Genomic DNA, 23,181 nt, shown 5'->3' with positions numbered 1-23,181 from the left:
GGGAGACATGGCTGTGGAGGGACACAGCTGTCCCCTGTCCATGCTGCACCTCTGGCCCCTCTTCTCCTCCTTCTCCACCAGCAATCACCCTGCTTCCTGCCCTTCACCCTCTCAGAAGGACTGGCTGGTGGCTTCCGCTCCACACTGAGGAACTGCAAAGCCCAGGTCGCCTCAGTGAGCATGGGCCATCCCGAGGGCCGGCTGGCCGGGACACTCCACGCAGGAGGGATATTTGGAAGAAATCCCACTAGGGGTTGGGACTCATGCTGTTTGGGAAAGCAGACCCAGCCCCTCACTGCGCCCCCCTCCTGCGAAGAGGGAAGGACACCCAGACTAACCCAGGTCACGCGTGCCAGCTTTGTGCCCATTGCCTCCGTCGGTTTGCTGTCACTGTCCCCACTGGTCAGTGAGGCTGTGGGCCTGGGGTTTCCCAGGGACCTTCCCGGGACTCTGGGTGCATCAGGGACTGACTCTCGTGGAGGTACCAATACCTTCGCCAGTGGACTCTTAAGTAGAGGACCCCACTCAACCCCTTTTTCTGCTTCACATTTTGGGTCTCTGTGTAAGATTTTGCTTGAAGAAGAGGTTTCATGGTCAGAAAATTGTTTTTTTTTAATCACTGGATTAGGTGATATTTCCGTTATTTTCTGATTCTGGCACTTCACGGCCCCTTGTAGGAGTTACAAGGGTGTGACGGCCAAGCCATGCCGGGCTGGGACTACGGACGGAGGGGGAAGAGCGTTGCAGACCAAGGGTGTTTCAGACGTGCTGTGCTTACGGGGTGGAGTGACATGGGGTGTGCAAGCCATGTGACCAACCCGGACAGGCATGTGAGTGCCCATCATGATGGCCTCAAGGGTCACCGAGGGCAGCCGGATGGATGCTTGGGTGGAGAGGGCCTGGTCCTGTCACCTAGCACCTCTCCAGGCAGCTCTTGCTCTCTAAGGATGGAATCAGGGGTCCCCTGTCCCAAGACCCACTCCCACTGTGCTCCCCTTTTCATAGAGGCAAATCAAGCCGTCCAGGTTCCCACTAACTTTAGACTAACTTTATTTCAACAACCTTCTGTGTTTCCCCCGTCTCTGAAAAGAAAACGAGGTAAAGTTGAAGGGTGAGGATCAGTTTGGTTGTCTGTAAAAGCAGCTCTCCCTAAGAAATACGCTGGAAAAGCGTGACTTAGGGGCCCCTCACCTCGGTCGCATTCCCCGAAGGCCACACCTGAGCACTGGCCCTGGACGCAGGCTGGGCCCCCAGCTCAGGCCGCAAATAGACACTATGGCCTTGGGGGGCTCCAAGCACTGCTCCTCAGTCTCTCTGGGGATAATGCCCTGCCAAATGGGGGGCCCTGTTTTGAGGGAGTGGGGAAGCAGGCTGGCCTCACTCCATGGCCTTGGAGGGAAGGGGTCTGGTGCTGGGGAAGGTGGGGGTGGAACCAGTTCAAGAAAACACCAGGTCCCTTAGCAGAGCCCCTCCCCGTCCTGTCCCCCGCAGCCTTACTCCTGCTTATTTCCCCACAGGGACCAGGTTGGAAGGAAGACAGGGAATGCACTCACGTGAGGAGGATTTAGTCTTGGCCCCCAGGGTGATGGTGGTGATGAAGATGAGGAGGAGGCAGGAAAAGGCAGCCATGGAGACCTTCATCTTCCCCCAGACGGAGCCACTGCCGGAGGAGAGCTAGCCTGGTAGGGGGTTCCTGAGGCTCCTGGGCTGACGAAAGGCTGAGAAATGACTATTTGGGCAAAACAGTTTTTGAAATAAGAGAACTGAGATTTCAAAGGAAAGTAGAAAGTGGTGGTTGCCTCAGCGCTTTCGTATCCGGCACAGGAGGTGAGGGTGGAGTGAAGGAAGCACCGAGAGCCAAGGTTTCAGGAGGGAAGTTGGCTTCCATCCCCAGTGGGAATCTTTTCCCCTTTGACCTGAGCTCTCCACTAGGTAGAGACCATGGCCCAGGGCTGGGGCACGGGAGGCACTGGCTCTGACTTGGCAAGAGATCTGGAGGCTGGACTCGGCCCGTCTGTGCCCGACTCCAGTTCCAGGTCTCAGAACAAGGCTGTGTCGCGGCTGGAGATTCAGACTCTGTTCGCCCAAAGATCAGAGGGGGGTTGGGGTGACAAGATGAGGTCTGGAGTCCCCCACATCAGCTCTAGGAAATCCTCACCCTCAAGCAGAACCCGCAGCTCCCAGTCTCACCCCCACGCCCTCGCCACACCCTGGGTGAGGAAGTGCCCTGGCGCTCAGTAGGTCGTTCATTTGACGAACGTTCTCTAACAGCTGCTAGACACACTAGCCGCTGTCCCAAATGCTTCGGGAATATTAGCCCATTCAATCCTTGTATTAGCAGTTGAGGAAACTGAGGCACAGAGAGCGTTAACTACTTGCCCAAGGTGTGACAGTTGGTAAGTAGAATTGGGGTTCAAACCTGGACGGTCTGGCCCCCAAGTCGGTGTCCTTACGTAACACACTATACGGAGACACATGGGAGCCCCAACTACGCTGTCTCTGAAAACGCCCTGGTAGGCATGGGCTCTCCTGAGCTCAGGTGTGGGCCCCTCCGGGACCTTCTCCTGGCTTCCGGCTCTGACTACAGAGAAGCTTGGTGGGAACCTGGAATATGCATCTGCCTAGTTCAGGGACAGCCACTCGGCTTCACTGATCAGCGGTGGACTGGAGCTCCGGGTCAGAAGCTGCTCTGAGCCCACGACCTCCTACGTAGCCCAGAAAGGAGCCCAGAAAGGAGCCCTGTGAGTGACGGGCGCTTCTGTGCTGGCGCAGCCTGCTCGCCATGTGTTTGCCATTTACTGAGCAGTACCGGGGCTCAGGAAGGGCTGGTGACGCGCTCACATTCTCAGACTGGCTTGGGTACAGGACAGAGACATTTCTGCAACTCACAGGCCCGTGGCCTTGGCTACGCCCTTCTTTCAGGGCGGGGGCACTTGGCCCATTCTGCCTGCTGCTGTCTTCCTGCCTCGACTCCCCAAGGCAGGGGGCACCTGTGATTTGTCTTTGCCCATTCACGCAGAGCCTCGTGTGTGGCCGGTGATTTGCAAACGCGTGTTTCAGAAGAAGGTGCATACGTGAACCGAGCTCGGCTGAGTACGTACATCTTGCAGGCTCATTACTTTCTTCACACTTGATTGCTATTTTTTGCTGCGTAAAGAATTCTATGTTGAGAGCATTGAGAATATTTTAGGGGGGAACTTTTATTTGTGGTGATTTTTTTTCCTCTTTCTGGACCATTTTAATTTTTATTATTTACCTTTATTTTCTTACTTTGGGGTACAAAGAGACTTATACTTTGCCCCTGTTCTGGAATCCGCCATTTCCCTAGTGGGCCTGGTTCCTGTTCGTGGAGAGTGGTTTTGAGAAACCAAGGCCTGGGGGCTCATTGCTTTGGGAACGGGCATCGCAGGCCCTGGCGGGTGGGGCTCAGTGGATTGAGCGCGGGCCTGCGAACCAAAGGGAATGGCATTGCTTTTAGGTCTGAGCTCTCAGGGGACAGAACTAGGAAACATATCGAAGCACATACGCGTAAGTGTGTGTGCACATGTGTGTCTAGGTACTCCTATTGTGTCTACTTCGAGCCTTTATAGAAATGTCTGTATCATCTGTCTAGCTATATGAAAAACCAGGAGTCCGTACCAGCACACTCAATCACAAGTCAACACCACCGGGTTTATTCCGGTCTTCCCACTCTCCCTCTGTTTCCCTGCCTCCCTCCGCAGTGAGAAGCCTGGTGCCCATCAGCCTCCATGTGTTGACTCCTTTGCTCCATCCCTTGCATATGACAAATCTTCTGGCCACATCGGCTGTATCCCCGGTCCCAGCCCCACTGGTCTCCACTCCGTGGGTCGTGCTCTCTGGCCCAGCCCCTGCTGAGTCCTCAGATGAGGTCCCTGGTCCCACCAGGAAAACAGGGAATGAGCTATATGAGTTTTAAAATCTTGTTTGTGGTTCTAAAACCGAAATAGTAAAAATACAATATTTCCAATCGCTCTTTTATGCCTTGATGGGTTCTGGGCAGCTCTTCTTAGTTTCTTTATACTTTTAAAAATATATATATTTTATTGATTATGCTATTACAGTTGTTCTATTTTCCCCCTTTTTCTCCCCTCCTCCCTGCATACCCCCTCCCACCCACATTCTCCCCCCTTTAGTTCATGTCCATGGGTCATACATATAAGTTCTTTGGCTTCTACATTTCCTATATTATACTATACCTTCCCCTGTCTATTTTCCACCTACCATTTATGCTACTTATTCTCTGTACCTTTTCCCCCTCTCTCCCCCTCCCACTCCCCTGTTGATAACCCTCCATGTGATCTCCATTTCTGAGGTTCTGTTCCTGTTCTAGTTGTTTGCTTAGTTTGCTTTTGTTTTTGTTTTAGGTGTGGTTGTTAATAACTGAGTTTGCTGCCATTTTACTGTTCATATTTTTTATCTTCTTTTTCTTAGATAAATCCCTTTAACATTTAATATAATAAGGGCTTGGTGATGATGAACTCCTTTAACTTGATCTTATCTGGGAAGCACTTCATCTGCCCTTCCATTCTAAATGGTAGCTTTGCTGGATAGAGCAATCTTGGATGTAGGTCCTTGCCTTTCATCACTTGGAATACTTCTGTCCAGCCCCTTCTTGCCTGTAAGGTCTCTTTTGAGAAATCAACTGATTAGTCTTATGGGAACTCCTATAGGTAACTGTGTCCTTTTCTCTTGTTGCTTGTGTAAGATTCTCTCCTTCTCTTTAATCTTGGAAAATGTAATTATGATGTGCCTTGGTGTGTGCTTCCTTGGGTCCAACTTCTTTGGGACTCTCTGGGCTTCCTGGACTTCTTGGAAATCTATTTCCATTGCCAGACTGGGGAAGTTCTCCTTCATTATTTGTTCAAATAAGTTTTCAATTTTTTGCTCTTCCTCTTCTCCTCTGGCACCCCTATAATTTGGATGTTGGAACATTTAAAGATGTCCTGGAGGTTTCTAAGCTTCTCCTCATTTTTTTGAATTTTTGTTTCTTCATTATGTTCTGGTTGGATGCTTCTTTCTTCCTTCTGGTCCACACCATTGATTTGAGTTCCAGTTTCCTTCCCATCACTACTGGTTCCCTGTACATTTTCCTTTATTTCACTTAGTACAACCTTCATTTTTTCATCTAATTTGCGACCAAATTCAACCTTTTCTGTGAGCATACTGATTACTAGTGTTTTGAACTGTTCATCTGATAGGTTGGCTATCTCTTCTTTGCTTAGTTGTATTTTCTCTGGAGCTTTGATCTGTTCTTTCATTTGGGCCATTTTTTTTTTCTCTTGGCACGCCTGTTATGTAAAGGGGCGGAGCCTTAGGTGTTCACCAGGGCGGGGTAACGCTGGTCGCTGCGCTGTGACACTGTACGTGGGGGAGGGGCCTGAGAGGGAGCAATGGTGCCTGCTCTGCTCTCTGCCGGCTTTCAGTCACTCCCTCCGCTACCCACAAGCAAAGTGGGCCTTTCTGGTGCTGATTCATGGGTGGGTGGTTTGTGTACGTTCTAGGACCCTGTGGGTTCCTCCAACGAGCTCTCCTGTGAGGCTGGGAGTTTCTCCTGCTGCCGCCTCAACCCCCACGGGTGTTTTCAATTAGAGGTTTGAGGCTTTACTTCCCTGCTGGAGCCCTGGGTTGCAGGTCTGTCTTGCTCCCCAGTTGTTCCTCCCAGTTTATCTGCACGAGAATATGGGACCATCCAGTCCTCTAGCTACCGCCTCTCTGGGTCCTCCAGCTGCCGCCTTGCTGCGTGTCCTCTCCCTCCGGCTGCCCATCTCTGCCCCTCCTACCGGTCTGGGTGAGTGTTTCTTCTTTATCTCCTTAGTTGTCGGACTTCCAAACAGTTCGACTTTCCGTCAGTTCTGGTGTTTTTTGTTTTTTAAATTGTTGTCTTTCTTTTGGTTGTACAAGGAGGCACAGTGTGTCTACCCACGCCTCCATCTTGGCCGGAGGTCAGTTTTTTTATACTTTTAAGCACATTTTTTTCTAGCTATTTCTCCCGAGTTCCAAGATTTCTACTTTTAAAAATTCAAATGCAGTTGTCAGGCTTACTTAACCATATTAACACTTCTCCCAGTTGTATATTTATTTTATAAGGAAGCAACTTGGATAAGTAAATTTCATCATAAAAAAATCGAATACCAACACAAGTCAGGAACTGCCCTATTGTGTCCTTGAAACAACAATGAAGGTTCATTATTAAAAAATTATTTCCATTTATTTTATGGTAGCTAAAAAAACAGGTGCTTTTTGTAAGAGTTGCAAACAATACTGAAGTTGTAAAGTCAAGAGTGAGAATTCCCCATCAAATTGCCCTGGCACCAGGTGGCATCAGCACCACCTGCGAACTTGTTAGAAATGCTGGTCATTCGGCCCCACTCAGTCCTACTGAATCAGAATTTCTGGGGCTGGGACCCAGCAATCTAGTTTGACAAGCTGTCCAGGTGATTCTTATGCTAAAGGCGCAAAAGCCCTGATCTACGTACAGGCGTGCCTGGTTTTATGGCATCTCACACCTGTTGTGCTTTTTAAAATTCAAAGGCAGGACCCTCCACCAGCATTGCGGCGTCTGGAACTGAACCTGCAATATCTGTGAGGTTTGCCTGGAGTACAGCTTCCTGGCTGGTGTGCTTCAATATTTGGTTTCTTCAGCCCTTGGGCAGCCTGTCTGGGGCCTAGAGAGGCCTGAGCCCTGGGCTGGTTGCCCTCAACACAAACTTCAACATTTTATTTTACTTTTTAAAAAGATTTTTATTTATTTACTTTTAGAGAGAGGGAAATGGAGGGAGAAAGAAGGAGAGAAACGTCAATATGTGAGAGAGACATCGGTTGCCTCTTGCACACCCTCAGTCAGGGGCCTGGCCCACAACCCAGGTATGTGCCTGACCAAGAATCGAACTGGTGACCTTTCGGTTTGCTGGATGATGCCCAGCCCACCGAGTTATCCAAGTCAGGGCCAGACTCCATCATTCTGATCCAGTGTTGCATAATTGGAGATTTAGTAATGAATTAGAGATGGTTCTTACACACAGAGGTCGTATCTTATTTTCATTCTTCTCTGTACACTGAAATATTCTCGAGGGGCAGGAACCTCATGTGTTTTGCTGTGATGGTTTTTCTAATGCCCACAAAGTGTGCCATAAAGTAGTCGCTCAGTAATTATCTGAGCGATAGGGAGGGTCTGTTTCAGGGTTCCAGAGGAAAGGAGGGGGGTGCTCTGGCTGAGGCAGAGAGGGAAGGGTTTATGGCGTTGCCTGAATTGAACTTTGCAGGGTGGGTGGAGTTTGCTAAGAATTGAGAGGAAGGGTGCTTCTGCCAGAGGGACTGAAGAATTAAGGATGCTAGAAAGAACATAAGGAAGTGGGAAAACAGAGTCCCTGAGTCTTAGGCAATGGACCCAGACGTAACCTGCCCTTATCTCCTACAAGACCTTGATGGACAAATGCTTGGCCAGAAAGGTGAGTCCCCTCCCTTATTTCTGCTCAGCTGCCATTGTCATGACCGAAATCCTTGACCAGGAAACACCTGGCTCTCCACTATTCTCAGCACGCTGGCACTCTGTGCTCCCATTTCATTCTACTAAGCTGACCGCTTGACCAGCCGAGAACCCAGTGAAACCACACGCATTCCCCTGAGGACTAGTGCAGTTTCAATCCAACAGCTCTTGAACAATTTCCCCAAGGCTCTGAAGCCAAATCACTGCCGAGAAGCTGCAAACTACCGTTGCTGTCACCCAGTCATGCAAGCCAGGGCTCAGTGGGCTGGCGCTGACTCCACACTCCTGAATTCCCCAGAACGCACAGCAGGACAGCAATGGGAGCGACGGGGAAGATCCTAACTGAGTCCAAATGGAGGCCAGAACCCCGAGCGTCTCTCTGTGTGTTTTTTCCTCTCCCCAAATCCCGTTGCGATGACAGAACAAATATGAAAACAAAAATAAATCATAGTAGCAGTAGGGGATCAGAAAAGATGGTATCAGCTGGCCATAAGGTGAGAAATTTCTGTTCTGTGTAAAGGACATGCGTCAGCTTGGTGGCAAAACACCAGGAGGCTGGAAAGCCTTATATCCTCCTATAGGCGAAGGAGAAGATTATTGAAAAAGCGTGCTTCCAGCAAGATCCTGGGTGACACAACCATCAGAGTCAGTGGGAGTGAGGGGAAGAAGCTACGACCTTGCCAGCCTCCACTTCAGGACGTCAGGTGCAGGGGTGGCCCCAGGATGACCCTACAAGCACAGTTGTGCACTTACAGAAAGATATCTGCGGAGAGGATCCTCCAGAGATGGGCGGTGCACCAGACTGAGAATTGGGCCCTGGATAACTTCTGGTCTGGGGCAAGAAGCCCCACCCCCACCCTGAGAAACGAAACTCTCAGATCATCTCAGGGAAACGCTGGATCCCTTCTGCCCCTCCTTCTTCACGTACCAGAGCCAGGGCCCCTGTAATCAGAATCACAAGGGAGGAGCTAGGGACTTCCACTTAGGCTGGGAAAAGGAAAGGCAGCCAAGAAGGCTCACGTACACTAAGGTACTCTTCCCCTTCACAACGCCACCAGCTAGCCAGCCCATCAGTTTACCCGTACCTCCTAAAGGGGTGTATCCAAGTGAGGCTCTAGGGCCACCTGCGTCAGAATCACCTGGCATGCCTGTTTGAATTGTACACATCTGTGTTTTATCCTGGATTCCCAACCACTTCCTGCCCATCCCTCCACTCCTAAGTGATGGAGTAAAAGAAACTTTTCTACACTGTAGTCAAACCTTCAAAGATCAGCTATTTTAATAGGAAGGATGGGACACACTATGAATTTGTGTTTAATCTCTTGGCGTTAAGAGTATTTTCCAGCTTTACTCTTTGGTTATCGATCAGTTTTTTTCCCTATTGGTTTCTTATGGGCAGTCTCCCCAAAAAGTAAGCATAGGTTTTAAATGATTTTTTTAAATTAAAAAAGCTTTGTTGTTGGAATCCAGTGCTTTCTTCTGAGTTTATGAGACGTGACCGATACTTACTAATTATATGCCTATAGGCTGTAATAGATATGAATGGAAAGTTGATATGAACTCCACCTGTAAATGCTTTTCTTAATGTTCTTTAACTTTCAAGAAGACATCTTTTTGGGAAGTTATATCTCTTAAGAAAAAACATTCCAGCCAGAAAGAAGGCTTCAGTCACTGTGTGCCTCTCAGTGACATTGGATCATTGTCTAAAAGGCCCACCCAGGACACCTTACATCTGTGGGGGAAATGCACTTTCTTTTAAGTATATTTTACTGATTATGCTATTACAGCTGCCCCATCTTTTCTCCCCTTTATCCTCCTCCGTCCTGCATCTACCTCCTATCAGCAATGCCCCTCCCCCGTTAGTTCATGCCCATGGGCCCTATTGTAAGTTCTTTGGCTTCTCCATTTCCTATACTTTTCTTAACCTTCCCCTATTTTGTACCTACTGAATAGGCTTCTTATTCCCTGTACCTTTCCCCCTCATTTCCCCCCCCACCTCCCCACTGATAACCTTCCACGAGATCTCCATTTCTGTGATTCTCTTCCTGTTCTAGTTGTTTACTTTGTATTTGTTTTTTAGGTTCAGTTGTTGATAGTTGTGAGATTGTTGTCATTTTTCATAGTTTTGACCATCCCCTTTTTCTTAGATAAGTCCCTTTAGCATTTCATACAATAAGGGCTTGGTAATGATGAACTCCTTTAACTTCGCCTTATCTGGGAAGCACTTTAGCTGCCCTTGGGAAATGCACTTTTGATTGATGTTCTGTTTGCTCTTGGTCAGGCCCCAGACTTTGTGAGATTACATGTGAACTTGTAAATTTTTGTCAAGTGCAGATGCAAGTGGTTTTCGTCCAGTAGGAAAGACAATCCCCAAAGTACAGTTCGGTTGCAGTATTGGCTATCACTCTGTTTCTCTCTAAGTCTCAGGATGCCACCCCCAACTGACTGTGTAAATCCTTATTCCTCACATGGTGTTAGAATCAGTTTCATGGTTCCCTCATTAATGGGTTAAGTACATCTTTGACACATATTCCATCTGTACTTGAATGAGTCATGTGTTTACCTTCTTTACAATGATGCTATGATGTCTGATTTTGAAAAACACACAAATCCAAAGTTCAGCAATTCCTATGCTTCATTTTCCTCTTACAGTTCAAGTACAGTTAAATTGGATACTTTTTATTGGTGCACAGTTTTTACAACCAGAACAGAACATAATTGTTGCTTTTGACAAAAGAATTCAGGCCAAGAAACTCCCAGAAGGTGAGAGAGTGGAGGTGGGTGTATAGCATCTATCGTACCAGCTCCTCAAGCAACCATTTTTCTGGTGTACTTTCTGAGCCCATCTTCTCCACGCAGTCCTGAACTCCCTCACGGAAGGGATCGGCACACACACGCTGCCCCCTCTTGGTTGTGAAGCTGCGGGCAAGGCAGAGAAAAATTATGCAGTGAAGAAGGTTCTGCACATAAGGATGGGGAGCCCCATCCTCCTGGCCCCTGGGCTTCCCCACTCAGCCCATCTTCTTCCTCCCTTTCTCTGCTGAAGGGTTTCAGAGGTTTTCTCCTGGAGACCTGCCTCTGTCACCCCCTCAGTGACTCAGGGGATTGTTCTGGGGCAGCCTTGCTCCTGCTCTCCCCACGCCCCCCAGCCTCCCTCTTCTCTGGGAGCATCCCATATCTGATGCTCTGCGGGATCCTATAGAGGACACAAGCCTCCACCAAGGTCGAAGCATCCAGAGGGTGAGGCTTTTCTGGACCTCCCTCCGCCATCAGACACCCAACCCCAAGACATGGCGGTAAGCTTGGCACTTACATGACCGCAGGCCGGGAGCACCCACTGCTTGTTTCATGATAATCCTCCATGAATACGCATCGGATGTTTCGTGGGGTGTAGGAGAAGCAGCAGTCAGTGGCCCGGTGCATGCCTGTAGCAGGAGAACGGGCCATGTAAGGACCCAGCCTCTTTCTGAGGAAAACTACATCCTTTCCCCCTTGTCTCCAAAGCACTGAGGGGGTGTGAAGGGGAAGAACTTAAAGGGGTGTTTTCCTCCTCTGCAGCACCTGCTGGCATCTCCTTGGTCCAACCCTCCCCGGGGTTGGCTGTGCACCCAGGCAGGGCCAGGACCCTTTCTCCCAGAAGTGGAAGGTCTGACGCCTGCAGGAGGCATCAGAGAGCACCTTCTCCCCAAGGTCAGCAGACTCCAGGACAGCCAGCTGGGAGAGAGGTCATGGATGGTGGAGGAACCTGTAGGGCACCCTGGTTTCCCTGGAGATGTCCCCTCCCTGTTTCCCCATGTCCTGTAAATGAGGTGGACTGAAGCCACTGAGCAGATCTGTTCCCACCAGCTGCCTTTAAATACATTCCACAGTGAAACATTTACCTTCATGACTTATGGATGGATTCTGCTTAAGCAGGGCCATCTGGAGTCCTGTTGGGAGAGAGAGACAGGGAGGGAAGAGGAATCACTGGGAGGCGGCACTGTGTTGGTGTCTCTACCTGTGTCTCCCCAGCCCAGCCCCCACGACGGGGAGGCCTTGGAGCTGGACACTGGGCGTCTGTCCATCCGGGTTCTGGGCCTGCCTCCCGGCCCGTTGTCTCATTGGTGCCCTGAGAGTTTTGAGAGAACTTCTGAAAATGTTTGAGACGTGAAAATGCTCTATTGACTTCCCTTTTTTCTGTTGATTTTAACTTCAAAAAGCAAACTGCAAATGCCACGTGGATAAATCAATTGCACAGCCACACCATGTGACACAGTCCACAGTGTGCTTTCTGCACACTTCTGCAACCCACAGGGCTCGGGAGACAGAAGAATGTCTCGTTACGGGGTGTGGTGGCACAGTGTCACCCAAAGTGAAGTGCGGCTACTGACAGACAGTCCTTGTCCCCTTCGTGGGAACATTCGTGTGTGTTTGCTGCAGGAGTGTCACTGTTTCACCAAGTATGCTTCCCAGACCTGCTGCGGCTGTGAATAATGTCCAGTTATGTGTTAACTTTTAAAAATATTTTTATTTTTTTAAATGCGTGGTAAAATATAGTAATATAAAATTTACAATTTTGACTTTCTTTTCTGTCTTGGAGCTCTGACTTTGTGCCCTTCAGGCTTCTGGCCCCGCTAAGTCCATGCAGGGTGGGGCAGAAGTGGGTTTACGGGTGTCGGTGTGGAAAATAATACAATAATTAGGAAAGAACTGTGCGAGAATAAACTGCGTGTTTCCCACTTCCACAACTGTGAATATGCTTTCCTCACTCCCTGTAGTTATCAGGCGAATGAATGGCAGAGACCCGGTGGGGACTGTCAAGGGCGGGGTCATCAGAGCAGACAAGGCGGAAATGCCAGCACAGCCCTGAGAGCAGTCGCAATGCCCTCAGGCGAGAGGAGGAGCAGAAGCTGTGCACTTCAGACCAGGTGTGAGCCGTTTTCCGATGTACAGTTTAGCAGCGTTAAGGACACTCACGTATTGCACAACCGTAACCACGGTCGATCCACAGGGCTCTGTTCATCTTGTAAAATTGACCCCCTGTACCAACTAAACTGTAACCCCCACTCCCCTGCCCCCCAGCCCCCGGGCCGCCCCACTCTGCTTGGTGTTTCTATAATCTGGCGGCTGTAAGTGCGTCCTGTCAGGGGAATCATACAGTATTGATCCTTCTGTTACTGGCTTCTCTCATTTATCACAATGTCAGGTAGAGACCTGAGCTCATTTTTCCTCCATGTTGTGGTGTGTGTCCGAATTTCTGTCCTTTCTGGCTGAATCATATTCTATTGTGTGTATAATATATCCCCCAGTTTCAATCCATTCATCTGTTGATGGATACTTGGGGTGCTTCCCCCTGTGGTGTGTTAGGAATGATGCGCCTGTTAGCGTGGGTGTACAGGCATCTCTCAGGTACCTGCTTCCATTCGTTTGGGTGTGTATGCAGAAATGCAGTTGCCAGAGGTAGTGTATCACCTTTTTAAACCTGAAAGACTCTGCATTCCAAAATACATCTAGCGCCAGCGGTCTGGACAAGGGATTGTAGGCCTCCACTATGCTGGTTAGGCAAATGCACTAACTGTTGGCTCATTTCTTATACAGTAACATATGAATTATGTTTAATGAGGCATGTGTGTACCCTAAAATATGCTTGATATGATGTGTGTGGGGCTGGCAAAATAAAGTCTTGAATGGCCTTTTTTTTTTTTTTAATAATAGCTTCCTAACTAGATCATATTGTAACTCCACCACTTACTGGCTGTAGGATCTGAGCAAGTTATCTAAGGCCTCTGTGCCTCAGTTTCTCATGTGTAAATTGAGACTAATAATAATACGCAAAACCACCCTGACTGGTGTAGCTCAGTGGGTTAAGCACAGGCCAGTGCACCAAAGGGTCACTGGTTCGATTCCCACTCAGGGCACATGCCTGGGTTTTGGGCCAGGTCCCCAGTAGGGGGCACACGACAGGCAACCACACATGATGTTTCTCTCCCTCTCTTTCTCCTTCCCTTATTCTCTCTCTAAAAGTAAATAAATAACTCTTAAAACAAAAATAATACTCTTAAAGCATTGCAGTTGCTGGTAGTGTGTTCCACAGGGGTCTTAGGAGGATTCAGTGTGTGGGGAACCGTTCCAAGCGTGGGAAATGTGGCTCAGCCCCCACTTGGAAAACCAGTGGGGAGCGAAGTAGGCGGGCAGGACCCACGTCCATGGATAAGTTCTCCAGTGGGAAATCAGGCCTGCATTGTACCCAGACTGCTATGAGACTTGCTCTTGCTAAAAAACTCCCTCACCCTGAATTGAGGAAGCAAATGTTTGCTGAGTATCTTTATCTTCCCAGAATCTGGGCTAGACCCCCCAGGTATGGGACAAAGCCTTTTCGACCATTTCTCCTTTTACATTGCAAATATCCCCCTTTGATGTACTCAGTGACTTCCTCTCCTGTGTCTGCAAAGATAACCACCCCAAACAAACCTATGAATAATAAATGAGGACCATCATTGATGTAGGAGGCCTAGAAAAACAACAAAGCCTGTCCAGGCGGGGGTGAAGAGGTCTCTCTCTAACTTGGAGAGTGGCCACGTAGCCCCTTTTCCCCCACCGGATTTCTATAGTCCGTGTGTATGTGTGTTTGAATACTGAAACCTCAACAGCAGATCTTGCGGGACGAGATCCGCATCACAGTGTATTAATATCTATAGACAATTACAGTAGTTTCTGCTTGTACAAGGCAGTGTTCGATATTCATTTGCTAGTAAATCAATAGAACGATTAGGTGGAGTTGGGTGAGTGACTTGCCCGGCTTGTCCCATTTCCTGTACAAAATGGTAGTTCTGCACCACATGGGATATACTAGTTCTAACATTAGAGGCGACTCTGCTGCTTTTCCCAAGTCCACAATTTGCTACAACTCTTTGCTCAAGCACATAATGGCCCCGTACCAGCTAAGAGAAGGTGTCAGATAATTCTGGCCACGAAATGGAAGAGAATTGTTTCCCAAGTCACCTGTACACACTTTTCCCCAGGGACCAAGGCCCCAGAGAAAGGTCCACACCCTACTGCTGCTGCTTTAAGCAAGTGCAAATTCACCTCCTTGGCCCCCTGTGTCTCCTCCCTGGACTTCAGGTTACCACCACATGGGCCACCAGTGTGAAGGCTCACTGAACTCACTCACCATGTTCCAGGGATTCTCGGGCCGGGGATCCATGGATCGGGGGTCCAAGGGCAGCGGCAAGGATGAGGAAGAGGAGGGCAGCTGTGGAGATCTTCATCTTCCAGGTGTGTGGGCAGAGCTGGCCTGAGTGCTCCCGGGCTCTCTGCTCCTGACTCCCTGGGACCCCAGCCCTGCCCTCGTGTTTATAAGGGGAGGAAAATCAGCAAGTCATGAGGCAGATGTCAACTCTTTAGCTGAATATTTGGCAACTTGGCATTTTTAAGAAGTGAACAAGTCTGGGAATGCAACAGGAAGTTGAGGGCAGCGATGACGTGGGGTTTTCTCAGCTGCCCAATGGATATAGACAAAAGTGTCAAAATTTCAGACAGAGAGGTCTTGGCCAAGACAGGAGTCAGGGGACCCCGTGAAAGGAGCTCTCCCGTACTGTGTGGGTCATGGAAGTGCTAGAGGAATAACTCCAAGTGTACCGTACAGCTCTCTGGGTAACTTCTTCCTTGTAAACGAGCTACCTCCTCCTTCTTGCTCTCTGTGTGTAAATGCCGCGTCTGCAAGCACCAGATTGCTCCTTACTTTCCCCCAGTGAATCCTTTGTGTGGAGGGAATTCCTAGTCAACGTTTTGTTCATGGTAGACGAGAGTGACCATACATTATATTATTTATTTTTTATTTTATTTTCTTAAATCTCAATTGATCATATGTTTATTGGTTTGAGAGAGAGAGAAAGAGAAACCTTGATGTGAGAGAGAAACTTCAATCAATTGCCTACCTTACGTATCCCAAGCAGGGATTAAACACACAACCTTTTTTTTTTTTTAACTTTTATTTTATTGTTGTTTAGTTATAGTTGTCTGCCTTTACCGGCCCCCAGCCCCACCACCCCAGCCATCCCCACCTCCCTCCCTTACTTCCACCGCCCCTTGATTTTGTCCATGTGTCCTTTATAGTTGTTCCTGAAAACCCTTCTCCCACCCCCATTTTGTCCCCTCCTACCTCCCCTCTGCTTACAGTCAGATTGTTCTTAATTTCAATGTCTCTGGTTATATTTTGCTTGCTTGTTGGTTTTGTTGTTTAGGTTCCAGTTAAAGGTGAGATCATATGGTATTTGTCCCTCACCTCCTGGCTTATTTCACTTAGCATAATGCTCTCCAGTTCCGTCTATGTTGATGCAAATGGTAGGAGCTCCTTATTTCTCTCTGCTGCGTAGTATTCCATTGTTAAATGTAGCACAGTTTTTTGATCCATTCATTTCCTTATGGGCACTTAGGTTTCTCCCAGCACGTGGCTATTGTGAATTGTGCTGTATGAACACAGGTGTGCATAGGTTCTTTTGAATTGGTGTTTCAGGGCTCTTAGGATATAATCCCAGCCATGGAATTGCCAGGTCAAAAGGCAGTTCCATTTTTAGTTTTCTGAGGAAATTCCAGTGTTTTCCACAGTGGCTGCACCAGCCTGCATTCCCACCAACAGTGCACTCGGGTTCTATTTTCTCCACACCCTCTCCAGTACCTGTTGTTTGTTGATTTGCTTCTGATGGCCATTCTGACCTGTGTGAAGTGGTATCTCATTGTGGTTTTAATTTGCATCTCTCTGATGGCTAGCGATGCTGAGCATCTATTCTTATGTCTCTGGGCCCTCTGAATGTCCTCCTTGGAGAAGTGTCTGTTCAAGTCTTTTGCCCATTTTTTAATAGGCAAACACACAACCTTTTGATGTGTAGGACGACTCTCCAACCAACTGAGCCTTCGGCCAGGGCTAAGCTCATTTTGTTTTTTAATGATGGACATGTATGTGTGCTTGTTCTGACTTCGGTTTCTGTTCCTATTAATATTGCTTTTACTAATTTAGATCTTATATACAAATTAGCGAATGTTTCTGGTTTCGTCTCCCAGTGTTCCCTGGCCTTTATATTTTCTCTTAGTATTTTTTCTGTTGGGTCATTGGTAAAGAGCTACAGCCTATTGCAATTACTCAAACACTGGGCAGCGTAGTGAACCTTATTGTTCAAATAACATCATAGTCACATCTCGTAGCAAGTTGAAATGGCCAGTTTAAGGACTTACTTACAAAACGAACTTCTTGAAACATCAGTATGATTTGTGTAAAACACGCCATATGTACAAACTCACTAGCATTTACTTAGCAGCAGACGGGGCCGTGAACTCACACTGGAAATGTGGCGAAGGCTTCACGCTGATGGACCATGACCCCTTCCTTCCTGTGTCCTCCCGCCCTGCTTCCCCAAAGCCGATCTTCACTTTGACCTGCATGTGTCAAAAGGTTCCGGCCCTTGCTCTTGATGTCATTGGGTTACACTGTTCTCTTTTTAAGTATGTTTTATTGATTATGCTATTACAATGTCCCATTTTTTCTCCCCTTTATCCCCATCCGTCCTGCACCCCCCTCCCAGTAGCATCCCTCCCCGGACCCCCCTCACCTCCTTAGTTCATGTCCATGGGTCGTACACAGAAGTTCTTGGGCTTCTCCATTTCCTATACTGTTCGTAACCTCCCCCTGTCTATTTTGTACCTACCGTTTAGGCTTCTTATTCCCTGTACCTTTTCTCCCATTCTCCCCCCTCTGCCTTCCCACTGGTAACCCTCCTCATGATCTGCATTTCTGTGATTCTCTTTCTGTTCTAGTTGTTTGCTTAGTTTGTTTCTGCTTTTTCAGTTCAATGTTTGATTGCTGTGAGTTCGTTGTCATTTTACTGTTTATACTTTGATCTTATTCATGGGAGAAACTCCGTCCAGCAGCATGCTCCTCCCGTCCACTGTGGATGAGAAATAAGTCGTCCCGGACACAATCTTGCTGTTCCAGTGGGAATGAGGGTGACAATCCCCTCTAGTGGGGAACGCCCCAAGCCCTTCTCACAAAGGGCTTTTATTGGGAATGGTGTGTGTAGGTGTATACACAGAGAGCTCGTCAATCAATGCCGAAAGGCTACAGTCATACAAAAGCAGGTCTTATCTATAGATAACAACTGAAGGAACACAGAGATCTGTCACAGGTCAGGGCCTGTTGGTCATACTGATGCCAGAGGGTCTTTAAGACGTATTTCAGGAGATAAATGTTTACTTCTTGTGCTTGAGCTTAAACATCCGGTTTATATCACCAGGGCCATACAAGACAAAGCAGAGCAGGCTTCAAAGGATACAATTTATCAGGCCTGGTTCCCGTGGGAACCCGCCATGTTAGAGTGGAGTCATGCTTGCCACCTGCGTTTTTACCTGGTTTTCCAGGGAGACTTACTAGTCCCTTTCAGAGCTTGCTCTCACAGGGCTGTGGTCTCGGAAACCACACAATGTGGTCCCAAACACTTATTCTTAGATAAGCCCTTTTAACAGTTTGTAGCATAAGGGCTGGGTGAGGATGGACTCCTTTAACTTCGCCTTATCTGGGAAGCACTTTAGCTGCCCTTGGGAAATGCACTTTTGATTGATGTTCTGTTTGCTCTTGGTCAGGCCCCAGACTTTGTGAGATTACATGTGAACTTGTAAATTTTTGTCAAGTGCAGATGCAAGTGGTTTTCGTCCAGTAGGAAAGACAATCCCCAAAGTACAGTTCTGTTGCAGTATTGGCTATCACTCTGTTTCTCTCTAAGTCTCAGGATGCCACCCCCAACTGACTGTGTAAATCCTTATTCCTCACATGGTGTTAGAATCAGTTTCATGGTTCCCTCATTAATGGGTTAAGTACATCTTTGACACATATTCCATCTGTACTTGAATGAGTCATGTGTTCACCTTCTTTACAATGATGCTATGATGTCTGATTTTGAAAAACACACAAATCCAAAGTTCCACAATTCCTACATTTCATTTTCCTCTTACAGTTCAAGTACAGTTAAATTGAATACTTTTTTTAAAAAAAAGAATGATTATATTTCAATACACAACTTGTTTACAACCAAAAAATAAAACAGCACAGTAAAATAACAAAAACATGGTATTTCATTTGCAATGCATGTGATGTTAAATTGGATACTTTTTATCAGTACGCAGTTTTTACAACCAGAACAGAAAATAATTGTTGCTTTTGACAAAAGAATTCAGGTCAAGAAACTCCCAGAAGTTGAGAGAGTGGAGGTGGGTGGGTGGCATCTATTGTAGCTTCTCCTCAAGCAACCTTTTCCCGGTATTGGCTGAGGCCAGCTTATTCACACAGTCCTGAACCTCCTCACGGCTGGGGTCTGCACACACACGCTGCCCCCCCTTGGTTCTGAAGCTGGGAAGCAAGGGGGAGAAAGATTATAGTGGAGAAGGTTCTGCACATAAGGATGGGGAGCCCCATCCTCCTGGCCCCTGGGCTTCCCCACTCAGCCCATCTTCTTCCTCCCTTTCTCTGCTGAAGGGTCTCAGGGGGTTTTCTCCTGGAGACCTGCCTCTGACACCCCCTTGGTGACTCAGGGGATTGTCCCGTGGCAGCCTTACTCCTGCTCTCCCCACGCCCCCCAGCCTCCCTCTTCTCTGGGAGCATCTCTTATCTGATGCTCTGCGGGATCCTATGGAGGACACAAGCCTCCACCAAGGTCGAAGCATCCAGAGGGTGAGGCTTTTCTGGACCTCCCTCCGCCATCAGACCCCCAACCCCAAGACGTGGCTGGTAAGCTTGGCACTTACATTACCGCAGGCTTGGAGCACCCACTGGTTGTTAGAAAATAATCCTCCATGAATAAGCATCGGATGTTTCGTGGGGTGTAGGAGAAGCAGCAGTCACCGGGGCGATGCACACCTGTAGCAGGAGAAAGGGCCATGTAAGGACCCAGCCTCTTTCTGAGGAAAACTATATCCTTTCCCCCTTGTCTCCAAAGCACTGAGGGGATGTGAAGGGGAAGAACTCAAAGGGGTGTTTTCCTCCTCTGCAGCACCTGCTGGCAACTCCTTGGTCCAACCCTCCCCGGGGTTGGCTGTGCACCCAGGCAGGGCCAGGACCCTTTCTCCCAGAAGTGGAAGGTCTGACACCTGCAGGAGGCATCAGAGAGCACCTTCTCCCCAAGGTCAGCAGACTCCAGGACAGCCAGCTGGGAGAGAGGTCATGGATGGTGGAGGGACCTGTAGGGCACCCTGGTCTCCCTGGAGATGTCCCCTCCCCGTTTCCCCATGTCCTGTAAATGAGGTGGACTGAAGCCACTGAGCCGATCTGTTCCCACCAGCTGCCTTTAAATACATTCCACAGTGAAACATTTACCTCCATTCCCCATTATGGATGGATTCTGCTTAAGTAGGTCTATCTGGAGTCCTGTTGGGAGAGAGAGACAGGGAGGGAAGAGGAATCACTGGGAGGCGGCACTGTGTTGGTGTCTCTACCTGTGTCTCCCCAGCCCAGCCCCCACGACGGGGAGGCCTTGGAGCTGGACACTGGGCGTCTGTCCATCCGGGTTCTGGGCCTGCCTCCCGGCCCGTTGTCTCATTGGTGCCCTGAGAGTTTTGAGGGAACTTCTGAAAATGTTTGAGACGTGAAAATGCTGTGTTGACTTCCCTTTTTTCTATTGATTTTAACTGTAAAAAGCAAACTGCAAATGCCACATGGATAAATCAATTGCACAGCCACACCATGTGACACAGTCCACAGTGTGCTTTCTGCACACTTCTGCAACCCACAGGGCTCGGGAGACAGAAGAATGTCTCGTTACGGGGTGTGGTGGCACAGTGTCACCCAAAGTGAAGTGCGGCTACTGACAGACAGTCCTTGTCCCCTTCGTGGGAACATTCGTGTGTGTTTGCTGCAGGAGTGTCACTGTTTCACCGAGTATGCTTCCCAGACCTGCTGGGGCTGTGAATAATGTCCAGTTATGTGTTAACTTTCAAAAATATTTTTATTTTTTTAAATGTGTGGTAAAATATAGTAATATAAAATTTACAATTTTGACTTTCTTTTCTATCTTGGAGCTCTGACTTTGTGCCCTTCAGGCTTCTGGCCCCGCTAAGTCCATGCAGGGTGGGGCAGAAGTGGGTTTACGGGTGTCGGTGTGGAAAATAATACAATAATTAGGAAAGAACTGTGCGAGAATAAACGGTGTGGTTCCCACTTCCACAACTGTGAATATGCTTTTCTCACTCCCTGTAGTTATCAGGCGAATGAATGGCAGAGACCCGGTGGGGACTGTCAAGGGCGGGGTCATCAGAGCAGACAAGGCGGAAATGCCAGCACAGCCCTGAGAGCAGTCGCAATGCCCTCAGGCGAGAGGAGGAGCAGAAGCTGTGCACTTCAGACCAGGTGTGAGCCGTTTTCCGATGTACAGTTTAGCAGCATTAAGGACACTCACGTATTGCACAACCGTAACCACGGTCGATCCACAGGGCTCTGTTCATCTTGTAAAATTGACCCCCTGTACCAACTAAACTGTAACCCCCACTCCCCCACCCCCAGCCCCCGGGCCACCCCACTCTGCTTGGTGTTTCTATAATCTGGCGGCTGTGAGTGCGTCCTGTCAGTGGAATCATACAGTATTGATCCTTCTGTTACTGGCTTCTCTCATTTATCACAATGTCAGGTAGAGACCTGAGCTCATTTTTCCTCCATGTTGTGGTGTGTGTCCGAATTTCTGTCCTTTCTGGCTGAATAATATTCTATTGAATGTGCAACATATTCCCCGTTTTTTTTTTTTTAAAAACATTCATTTTTTTTTACAGAGGGGAAGGGAAGGAGAAAGAGAGGGAGAGAAATACCAATGTGTGGTTGCTTTTCACACACCCCCTACTGGGGACCTGGCCCGCAACCTGGGCATATGCCCCAAGTAGGAATTGAACCTGCAACTCTTTGCTTTGCAGTCCTGCACTCAATCCCCACTAGGCAGAGCTATATACCCCATTTTTAATCCATTCACTTATTGATGGATACTTGGGGTGCTTCCCCCTGTGGTGTGTTAGGAATGATGCACCTGTTAGCGTGGGTGTACAGGCACCTCTCAGGTACCTGCTTCCCGTTCGTTTGTCCGTGTATCCAGAAATGGAGTTGTGGGTGATAATGTATGACCTTTTCAAAACCTGAAAGACTCTGCATTCCAAAATGCATGTAGCCCCAGTGTTCTGGGCAGGAGATTGTAGGCCTGCATTATGCTGGTTAGACAGATGCACTAACTGTTGGCTCATTTCTTATACAGTAACATGTGAACTATGTTTAATGAGGCATGTGCGTACCCTGCAGTGTGCTTGATATGATGTGTGGGGGGCTGGGGAAATAAAGTCTTGAATGGACTTTTTTTTTTTTTAAATAGCTTCCTAACTAGATCATATTGTAACTCCACAACTTACTGGCTGTAGGATCCGAGCAAGTTCTCTAAGGCCTCTGTGCCTCAGTTTCTCATCTGTAAATAGAGACTAATAATAATAGTAATGCGCAAATCCATGGCAGTTGCTGGTAGGGTGTTCCACAGGGGTGTTAGGCGGATTCAGTGTATTAATATCTATAAGACAATTACAGTAGTTTCTGCTTGTACAAGGCAGTGTTCGATATTCATTTGTTAGTACTTGAACAGAACGGTTAGGTGGAGTTGGGTGAGTCACCAGCCCGGCTTGTCCCATTTCCTGTACAAAATGGTAGTTTTGCACTAAATGGGATATACTAGTTCTAACATTGGAGGCAACTATGCTGCTTTTTCCAAGTTCACAATTTACTACAACTCTTTGCTCAAGCACATAATGGCCCCATATCGGCTAAGAGAAGGTATCAGATAATTCTGGCCACAAAATGGAAGAGAACTGTTTCCCAAGTCACCTGTACACACTTTTCCCCAGGGACCAAGGCCATAGGGAAAGGTCCACACCCTACTGTTGCTGCTTTTAAGCAAGTGCAAATTCACCTCCTTGGCCCTCTGTGTCTCCTCCCTGGACTTCAGGTTACCACCACATGGGCCACCAGTGTGAAGGCTCACTGAACTTACCATGGTTCAGGGATAGGGGTCCATCACCCCGGGATCCATGGATCGGGGGTCCAAGGGCAACGGCAAGGATGAGGAAGGGGAGGGCAGCTGCGGAGATCGTCATCTTCCAGGCGTGCAGGCAGAGCTGGCCTGAGGGTTCCTGGGCTCTCTGCTACTGACTCCCTGGGACCCCAGCCCTGCCCTCGTGTTTATGAGAAGAGAAGAAGGAAGTCACAGGGCAGAGGTCAACAGATGCTCTTTGGCTATACAGTTGGCAACATATTTCTCATAAGGGAACAAGTCTGGGAATGGAACAGGAAGTTGAGGACAACAATGACTTGGGGTTTTCTCAGCTGCCCAATGGATTTAGGCAGAAGTGTCAAAATTTCAGAAAGAGGTCTTAGCCAAGACAAGGGTTGGGGGCCCCTGTGGAAGGAGCTCTCCCATCCTGTGTGGGTCATGGAAGTCCCACAGGAAGAACTCCAAGTGTACCGTAGAGCTCTCTGGTTCTATGGCAAATGCACTGAACTTCTTCTTCCCCTTGTAAAGAGCTACCTCCCTCTTCTTGCTCTCTGTAAATGTCATGTCTGCAAGCACCAGATGCACCAAGTGAATCCTTGTGTGGAGGGAATACCTAGTCAACTTTTTGCTTATGGTACACAC

At 48.3% G+C, this 23,181-nt stretch overlaps 2 protein-coding genes across 2 annotated transcripts; both read right to left on the bottom strand.

The window, feature by feature from the left end:
- Positions 1–10,165: 10,165 nt before the first annotated feature.
- LOC112298839 (C-C motif chemokine 15-like) lies at positions 10,166–14,910 on the bottom strand. The gene is made up of 4 exons (XM_024553959.3): positions 14,658–14,910; positions 11,389–11,436; positions 10,821–10,932; positions 10,166–10,426 (listed from the first exon to the last, which is right to left on the bottom strand). The coding sequence occupies exons 1-4, from the start codon at positions 14,752–14,754 to the stop codon at positions 10,300–10,302; spliced, it is 384 nt and encodes a 127-aa protein (XP_024409727.2). The 5' UTR covers positions 14,755–14,910; the 3' UTR covers positions 10,166–10,299.
- Positions 14,911–18,449: 3,539 nt separating this feature from the next.
- LOC112298947 (C-C motif chemokine 4) lies at positions 18,450–22,708 on the bottom strand. Its single transcript, XM_024554065.4, has 4 exons — positions 22,540–22,708; positions 19,845–19,895; positions 19,277–19,388; positions 18,450–18,881 (listed from the first exon to the last, which is right to left on the bottom strand). The coding sequence occupies exons 1-4, from the start codon at positions 22,640–22,642 to the stop codon at positions 18,758–18,760; spliced, it is 390 nt and encodes a 129-aa protein (XP_024409833.2). The 5' UTR covers positions 22,643–22,708; the 3' UTR covers positions 18,450–18,757.
- Positions 22,709–23,181: the final 473 nt, after the last annotated feature.

Source organism: Desmodus rotundus, chromosome 9 (genome assembly GCF_022682495.2).
Source record: "Desmodus rotundus isolate HL8 chromosome 9, HLdesRot8A.1, whole genome shotgun sequence".
NCBI classification, from domain to species: Eukaryota; Metazoa; Chordata; class Mammalia; order Chiroptera; family Phyllostomidae; genus Desmodus; species Desmodus rotundus.
This window is presented reverse-complemented; position numbering and strand designations above follow the sequence as displayed.